Genomic DNA, 9595 nt, shown 5'->3' with positions numbered 1-9595 from the left:
TAGTTGGTAACTCATGCAAACCACGCATTTGCAGTAGGTGTTCTGACCACACAATCAACTACTTTGTCTCAGAGAAGGGGACAACAGTAGCTGGAGAGCAGGAACAATTCTAAATATTTTGAGAGATTATCTGCCCATCCCTTAAGTCAGGCAGCTCCAGCAGGGAATCAGAACAGAACCTGAAGTGGAATTTTTTTTTTTCCACCAGTTTCATGAGATCCTAATAATTACTGCTTAGAAAAAGACAGAAATAGAATTGAGAATAAAGATCCCAGACAGAAATGAGAAAAAAAATTCCAGACAGCAATGCTGCAATGCTGTTCTTTTTGCAACTTCACAAAGGTGAGATCTTTTTTTCCAACATACTTGAAAACATCTTATTATTAACATCACTTGTACATTTCTAAAAATGAATGAAAAGAAGCTACAGACCCCAGCACACTTTCTGCTAATTTAGATACAATTCTTTCAACTGCAGCTACGTGGGAATGAATGTTTCTGGTTATACAGTTATTGCAACACAATTTGGGTTTCCCAGTAGAGTAAGGCAGCTGTGAAGTATGCCAGACCCTTGTTTGACCCACGCAGCCCAGGCAGTCTGTCAGCATGACATGTTTGGTTGTAATGTGCACAGGGCCATGAGATGTAGTGGTAGCACTTCCTTCAGCAGGTAATAGGAAGGACTACTTCCAACAGCATGATGACACAGAGCTGTGGGCAGTGGGGATGGGAAGCAGTTGGTACCTCTCCTCTCCCTCAGAGAATGTGAAAAAGACACTGGAAAAAAAAGTGCGCGCATGCAGAAAGCACTCAGATCCAATCATTTCCAATCTTGAGCATTTTGGTGGCGATTGCTTAAGATCAAAACTGCAATCATAATGGAAATAAATTATTTTGTGAGATCAGATACTTAGGAGTATGACTATATGGAAGTGCAAGAATTTAAACAGTATTTTTTTAAGTCAAGAAATATCCTTGGGGAAAAACGCTAGGTAAGCTTCAGGCAAAAATGTTGCAGCAAAATTCAGAGGAAAGCATTAAGAATGCTTTTTCTGTGGTTTTTCCTAGCTCAATACTGGAAAGAAATATTTATTCTGTGATTTTTACTTCCTGTTGTATGAGTCAATGCCAGGAATTTGCTTGTTTTAGATCAGTTCTCAGTTCTCACAGATCATTCAGAAAACCATCCACTAAATCTACATTTATATTGCTTCTCCTACACTTTGCTTTGTTACAGGACACGAAACCTCACCAGTTACCCCAACATTTCATGGAAGAGTTTCCATCTTGACTTTGAGAGACACAACTAATATTGACCTTCATGTACAATAGAGAATCCAACATTTTTTTTTAAATTTGTGCCAGCATTTGAGTAAAACCACAGTAACAATCAGAGTCCAGCTGAATCCAGGAAAGAAATAATACCTAATATGCACCTTCATCTCTCCACTGGACTTTCCATCAGACTTGTATTATATAGATGCACTTAGGACTCTCCCTTGCCCTTGCACGTTTAATTCAATAAAGAACTTGCAAATTGAACTTATAAGGAATCAGATTAAGTGACAGAATAATCACACACTCTGATGAGCAGCAGTGCCTTGTAGGGAGGAGTAAACTAGACCACTTTGCAGGTGAATTATACCACTAGCAATTAAGTTACAAGCTGCTTCAAAGAAACCAATGTACAAGAGTAAAAGAAACCTTGGCTTTTGAGAGAGATACTCAAGTGCGAATGAGTTAAGGCTGATCCAAGGGGACAGAAACCTACTGAATTATTTCCTTGATCTGAAATGAAGAGCATGCACTAAAACTTTCATTGATCAGATAATCGATAATTATTTTCTTGCAGAGATATTACAATGAAAAAGAACTGTTTGGAACTTCTTTTCAAGGCCCAAAATTTAAGTATCTCCCATTCTTATAAAACAAGTTCAAAGTATATACACTTTAACTACAGTTCTCCACTGAGTAAGAAAAAACAGTGAATACATTTATCTTTTTGCGTTAACTTAAGGATTCCAAAGTAACTTTTAAAGGTAGATGTTATTTAGAAGATAAGTAGTCAGTGGTTCTCCGAGATATAAAAGAAATCTCTAAAGACTTGGGAACAGAAGCAAGATCAGATGAATCCAGAAGCATTCTCTAGCCACCAGGAAACACTGCTTAATTACTTTAGTTCATATTTACATTTTGCATAAGAAAACAGAAATATTTAAATGATGCCTAATCTAATGATATATGCTAATGACCTGAGCTAAGCACTAGCAATATTACTGAAGATTTGTGAGTTAATTAGAAAGACATTCAATAAGTCAGCAGACCACTTCATAGAAGACAGATGCTCGCTATGATGTTATAACCAAGCTCAATTCATCAAAAATGAGATCCCTACTTCCTTGTAATAAATAAAAAGTAGGAATTATCAGCACAGATATCAAATATTTAGGAAGATCCTGACTAGTTGATATAAGTCATACAGGTTGGTCCGAAACAATCTCAGCAAGAGGAACATTTTCAGAACATCGCTTGGTGTTCGCAACAGAGAGCCCATCAGTACCTTCATTATTTTGTTAGCAAAGTTATACGACTCAATTAATCTTCACAGGCAGGTGTTATTTCAGAGAGAAATTAAGTGTATTGCAGCTCACAAGCAAAATCTCTCCTTTGACAAGGGATTTCAGTTACTCATAAAATCTCAGATGGAGAAGCTTTAAGCATTTCAGGCAGCAAGAGACAAAGACCTGTGATTTAAGAAATATGCCTTTTAAAGCTTGATCTTAGGCTCTTGCTAGAAATGTAACAATTTCTGGGATTAGGGAATATCTCTATCATCCCCACCCTTTATTTAGATGACCCTTTGAAGCCTAACAATCTTAGTGATGTGGATAGGTAACACCAGTGCCAGGATCAGGGCTATATTAGCTCCTCCGGTTACTATTAATTGCAGCTACTAGACATTAGGGTCATATGACCATTCAGGCTCGAAGAAACCTGAGAAAGGGTTTAATCCAACCTCATGCTCACAGCAAGGTCAGCCATGAGGTCAGGTCAGGTTGCTCAGGGCTTTAGCCAGCCAGGTCCTGAAAACATGCAACAGAGACTGCACAGCCTCCCTGGGTTCGTAACCTATTTCACTGCTTAACTGCCCTCACAACCAAAAAGATTATCCAGCCTGAACCTATTCTGTTTCACTGTATGCCTTTTGCTCTCCCACCATCTGCAGGGAGCACATGAAAAACCTAGCCTCACCTTCACAATAACCCCGTTGCAGATAGAAGAGGGCTGCTGTCTGGGTCAGCTGAAGCCTCTTCTCCAGCCTATTTTGAGCCCACTTCCCTCAGTCTCTCTTTGTGGGTGAGTTCTCAAATCCCTCACCCCATAGCTGGCCCTCCACTTTACTCTAGTTAATTAACTTTATTCTTGAACTGGGTTGTCCAAAACTGAACAGCTTTCCAGATGTAGTCTCACAAATACTGAGGAGAACAATTGCTTCTCCTAAACAACTGGCTGTGCTTCTGGGGTTACCATAACCCATTATGCCTGTGGTGATTCTTGCTGCTGCCACATTTACCTTGCTGTCTACCAAGATATCCAGGTCCAGTTCAGGAGAACTGACCCCCTGGCAATCAATCTTCAGCCTGTATCTTTGTATGGTATTATTCCATGAAAGAGCAAGACTTCACATTTTTCCTTCTTATGAAGGAAACTTAATGAGGCTCCTATTGGCTCATTCCAACAGCCAGTCTAGGTTCTACCTGACACATCCATTGTATCAACTGGTTCCACTGCCTGGTGATGGGAGTGCTGTCTATCACTAACTACAGGACACTGATGAAGACATTAAATAGTACAAGCTCTTGTATGCTGTGATACTCCACTTGTTACCAATCTCCAGATCGAGCGTGACCCATTAAACCCTATTCTCTGAGACCAGTTACACTCCTTCCCCTTTTTTCTTCTTTTAATCCACCTAGTTTTCCATCCAGCTCAGAGCGTCCTAGACAGCAGACTGCTTCTGGGGAATGAGCAGTGAAACAAATTTTAAACTCATAAGACTGAGCAAAATCCTTAAGCTGCCTGAATACTAGAAAATTTGCATAGCACGGAATACAACTTCAACTTTAGATATGTACTCCTGAAAACGTGAACTATGCTTTTTTTAATTAATAAATGTCAGTTATTAGTAAATGTTTGCTACTCTATATCCCAGATACATGCATTTAATTAAATAATGGCATAGATGAAGATTAAAAGGCTTATATTAAGCTCGATGAATGGTAACATACTAAAGATAAACTGTAAGATCTAATAAAGTGTGATACATTCTGAAACTGTTAACAATTTGTAATCATTTTAACCTTTAACTTCAGTATGTGAAAGAAAAAATGCAACATAAGGACACAGTCTCACACAATCTTTTCCAAAGAATTTGGCTTCTCATGACCTATAAGCCTCTCATCTCTGCTCCCACACAAACCCTATTCTGAGGATAGTATATGTTCTATATCTTTTAAATATATTTTCAGCAAAAATGGGCACATTCCTCAGACAGCTGGAGAAAAATTAAATTGCCAAGTGGGGAAACTGTCCACTGAGTATTCAAAAGAAAAATAATTTTCAAAAAGTGGCATATTTAAAAATAGTTACAAAGTTGTATCTGTTTTAAAAAGAAAAGAACATAAATGTGCTTGAAGTAGAGAAGACTTACTGTATCATGTTGCCTGTTATCTTTCCCTGATACGATCAAGAAGTAGTTCCATGCCAACAGCAACAACAAAGCCAGTGGTATCATGTAGAGCTCAAAGTTCCAGACCACAAAAAGGAAAAGCTAGAAGACAGAGCAGGAAGAAAGGTGATTCAGCTCAGCGTTACACTAAGCTCTTGAGGATGGTTAAAATCAAGACCAACAAATTAAAATGATTCTGAAGTAATGATTTTAAATCACATCTATTTAGGCAGGTAAATTGTTTAAGCATTTTGCTGAGTAGCCACTTACCTGTGTAAAACAATTGCTAATTATATTATAGCTTTCTAGTTTCATTTTTACAAAGGAACGTTGCTATAGTGTAGCCTGAGGAAACGTTAATTTTTTTTCTCATTAAAAATACTCATTTGGACAAAATAAAGGAAAAATGGCATAAAAATAAGATCACAACGTAATAAATAAAAGGTTGGTTATTTCTACAGTTAATTTGCTGTTCAAAAGACAGAACTTGATAACTTTGTTGTAATGTCACACAAACAAGAATAAACAAATCTGAAAAATTCCTTTGGACAGAAAAACCACGCCGAAAAACCACAGTAACAGGGAAATGGTGTTCAAGTATTTTAATCAAAAGAATGTAAAATAGTGATGATCTCAGTATCACAGAAAAAGGGACTGAAGGGCATGCTGACAAGGTGCCCACATCCACTCGTCCAACAACGTTTACTTGCTCAATTTGAAGTGTTTCCTCAAAACATCCTGAATGTTGTTCAGCACAATGTTGCCAGGTCACATCTCCCATAGATGTGAGCCATGACAAGCAGGGCTGCCTCTGGCACCACAGCATGGAGATTATGCTCCAGCAGGACCCATCTCCACCGCACAACTCCCAGCACTGCAGCTCTGTTGCAGTGCTGTGACTTGCTTCATAGGGTGAGCTTTAGCCTCAGGTCTGTCAGATATGTCAAGCAGTGCAGAGATGACTTTGTGGAGTCTGGAAGCCTAAATATTTGTTAGATGCTGTAGCCATCAGTCATCTAGACAGATACTGTTCCTTTTTGGTTCTAGAATGAAATTATTGGTTTGCGAGAAAGAATTAAGAAATCTGGATTAGACAGGGTGAAGCTAAAAACAATTCTACATCTCATTTCACTTATGAACAATCCTCCATAACCTGGGGTTGTTTTCTCAACATACGACCAAAACCTCAAATGAAAGTATTATAGCAAATCACGTCCCTTACTGTAGCTGGATATACACCTAAGTTTCAGAAATCTTGCTAAGTCATTGTCATCCAACTAGACAAGCTTTGGAATATTTCTACTTTTATTATCAGCTGACCAAAGGTGTTGTGTCACAGAACTGCAAACCTAAAGCCATGTGGCTCATTCTGCCTAATCACTCGTGAAGATGTATATACATTTAAATAAGAAGAAAATAGGCATTTTAGTATGTATTCCTATTTAACAGCCTTCTGTTGGATTTCTGTTTTGAGTTAGAACAAAATCTTACCAAATACTTCCACTTAAAAATAAAATAAAAATCTGCATTTTAAGTAATTTCCTGTCTCCAGATCAACTAACCTACTTTACTCCCCAAATTTCTATCACTGAATGTTATATGTACAGAAATCCTGTGAGTCTGCAAGAGAAATACCATAAATACTGGAAGGACTGAAAAAGCTCTGTGTACGACATATGTAAGAGGATACTGGCACTTCTAACAGTTAATATTTCATCTGAAAGAAAACCATCTTCTTTAGGTTGTTTAGTTTAAAAGGAAATCTGTTAGGAATGGTAATGAATAAGAAGCAAACAACAGCTCACAGATTTTGAGAGTTCTTCCACTAGCTTGCTAACTACCCTTTTGAGAGCAAGATCTGCAGGGACTTGATGCTGTAAATTTGATATAGTCAATTTGAACCAGAATTCATATCTCAAAAGCAAAGCAAAAAATCCCTGTACCCATTAACCCCAGAAAAGCCCTGAGTCAACGAATACATGCTGAAGGGAGCTTTGGAAGTCAGCAAACAGTATCCAGCTACCATTAAGGAGGGCCCCAGAGATTAACAGTTCAGGAATGGCAATGCATAGAGTCCTCCTTATATTTCCATCCTACGTTGGTTAAAAAGCTGGGGAAAAAAAAACTTCAAGTAATATCCCAGGCTCCAGAGAAATAAAATCAGCAACCTAGATGGTCTCAGGAGATACCGATCAGACTGGAGACTGTGGAACATGGTCATCATATAGCCTGTACTTCAGAACATCAATGAGTTCTCATTCGAATACTTCTCATCTGAGATTTCTACATGAGAAGTGATCCTTAAGGCCATTAACTCCTTCAAAAATGTAATCTGTAGGCTAGTAAGATATTACACTAAGATACTACCTTTTTATGACTTCTATGGACATATCCTTCCATAACGTGACTATTATTCCTGCCGTTTCCTTCAGATGATTTTGTTGACCTACCAGCCACATTTCTACTTAGTGTGGATGAATTTTAATCAGTTTTTCCTTTTAGGCACCTGTCTCAGCCAGACACCAGGAAAACAGAGAATCTATATTTGCAACACAAATGAGATATATGCTGCAGGAGGCTAGCTCAGTGATGGCACTGCAAGTGAAATAGTCTCACTATTTTCCCCAGAACAAAACTGGATTCACAGAAATACACAAGGGAGAAAACAGGAAGATTCCCAGCAGTAAATAAAACATTTCGGTGAACATGAACAATCCCAAAATCCAGCGCAGGACAGAAAGAAAATCCAAGGGCTCAGCCATAACACATAAAGGGCCAAATGGGGAAAGGGAAGAAGCAGCGTGTATGAAACTATTTCCTTAGTTTCATTTCGTCCATGAAGCAAGGGAAATCTACATATCCATCCAATAAAGACATACAGGCAAGAAAAATAAATAGATGAAATCCAGGAAAACTAAGAACAGATATAAAAGGCCTGGTCTAGGATTTGTCCATGCCTCTAAAACATCCACTGGAGCATGGATTCTATCTGTTTCACTCTCTTCCAAAGAAATAATGGCTCTAACTTTGCTTAAAAAAGGATCCGTATCATTACTGAAACAACCCAACTATTTTAAGGGAGGAGTAGGTGTCTCAAAGGTTACGGTTTAATATAGCTGCCATCTCCTGCATAGAAGACGATAAGGGAAGACTTTTTTCTGAGATCAAGATTTTCATAGTCGCAGGCATGAACTGGCCATTTACAACATCACATCAGTTGATAATCTTAGCGAGAGACACACGCATTAAATGATCATTCAGGGAGACACATGACACTATCCCTGGTGTACAACACTTCAAAAAATAATTTAAGTTGGAATATTGAATAACCTATTCTTTTGCAAACTACGGTATATTTTAAAAAGAAATCTCATCCAAAGTGATTAACACTTCCTACTGTTCAGAAAAAAAGCCTGCCCTTTCAGACTAGCAGCTGTGGATCATTAGCTTTCCAGTGATGAGATGTGTTTGATGAGTATTTTTCTTTCTAATTAAGAGATGAGATCCTCTATTTGACTCTCTCTTCAGACAGAAGTGAAGAGAAAAATTTCTGCCTATGTGGAAAGGCCATATTCTACAGAACAATCATTTCAGATTTCTTTTTATCTACCTCCACCCAATTTCATTTCATTTTTCACAGAACCCTGTTTGCACCCGCAGACTTCCCAGCATTAACCCTTGTGTTTCCTAGCTCTTTTTATGCTTTCTTTTAACTACCAGCAGAAAAGAGCATAAAAAAAGGAGCATTCCAGACAAGAGATATGCACACACCTTCAGGTGCAGCAGGGAGTAGCTCACAGCTGAAGGAGAGGGGCTGCAAGCACAACTGTTTGAGAACTTTCTGACAAAAATTAGGAAACTCTCTCTTCACAGAAAAGCCTGTCTTCAGTGAAAATCACACAACAGAGCAAAAGATGCTTCCAGTTGACAAGCTGGAAGCTTTCCAGAATCCAGCCTTACAGCAACCTTGATATCTGGAATACCTTGTGGTAAAGAAGTAAAGAGAGCTCAACAGTATGCCAGCCTTCAAGCTTTGAGGGCTTGCTTGTCACTGCCGTAACTGGGAACTGGAAGGCTAAGGAGATGAATCACCTGGTGAGTCCCAGGCTGACACTGGAACCATGGAAATCTGCATTCACAGCACCCAGAGTCACAGGCTGTAAGGTGTTTAGCAGTGAAGTGAGATATGGCCGTTGTCGTCACTGCCATGTCAACAGTGCATGTCACTCAGACCACAGCCCCCTTTTCCAGTTAGAGCTTTCTTCATCTTTAAAAGAGGATTCTTACAGCCTCATTTATTTATTATCTATATCCATTCACTGTCTGCTTTACTCAACTCCTGATTATCCTCAAAATTCAAAAGTTGGCTGTATGGAGTTTTGGCACAATCACAAACAGAGCCTGTGCCTGCAACTCCAGTGTGCTCTAATCACAAGATCATCCATTTACCCTTTAAGCTTAAAAGGACAATTGTATTTCCCCAGGCTTTGTCCCTTGGATGTATTCTCTGAAGACTGGGAAGAATGAAAGATAACCTACATATCTGTGCGGTACAGACTTTCTATTAAGTACTGCAGGTTTTAAGGCTCCAGTAAAATCCTGCATGATATTTACGCTACAAAAAACTTAAATATAACTTTCATTGTAACTTCAAGAGTCAGCAGCATCTTCTAGTAAAAAAATTAGTCTGTCATATCTGACGATGATGGCTCCTCATCGTGTATGACACTTCCATTTAAATAAATTTAGGTATTTCACATCCTCAACATACTAGTATTAATGTAAACGTATACAGAAGTTCATTTAGACCATGGTACCCTTGCGACTTCTGAATATATCACAAAGCATCTTCCAGCAGTTTTTTTT

General features: G+C 38.5%; 1 protein-coding gene across 1 annotated transcript in view; it reads right to left on the bottom strand.

The window, feature by feature from the left end:
- Nucleotides 1-9595, bottom strand: part of MCTP1 (multiple C2 and transmembrane domain containing 1) — a 219047-nt gene that overhangs the window by 49671 nt on the left and 159781 nt on the right. Inside the window, exon 12 of the mRNA XM_031557436.1 lies at nucleotides 4712-4831. Within this exon, the coding sequence (XP_031413296.1) occupies nucleotides 4712-4831 (120 nt within the window). The remainder of the gene's footprint in view (nucleotides 1-4711; nucleotides 4832-9595) is intronic.

Source organism: Meleagris gallopavo, chromosome Z, assembly GCF_000146605.3.
Source record: "Meleagris gallopavo isolate NT-WF06-2002-E0010 breed Aviagen turkey brand Nicholas breeding stock chromosome Z, Turkey_5.1, whole genome shotgun sequence".
NCBI classification, from domain to species: Eukaryota; Metazoa; Chordata; class Aves; order Galliformes; family Phasianidae; genus Meleagris; species Meleagris gallopavo.
Note: the sequence above shows the minus strand (reverse complement) of the source record. Positions and strands in the feature narration are given on the sequence as shown.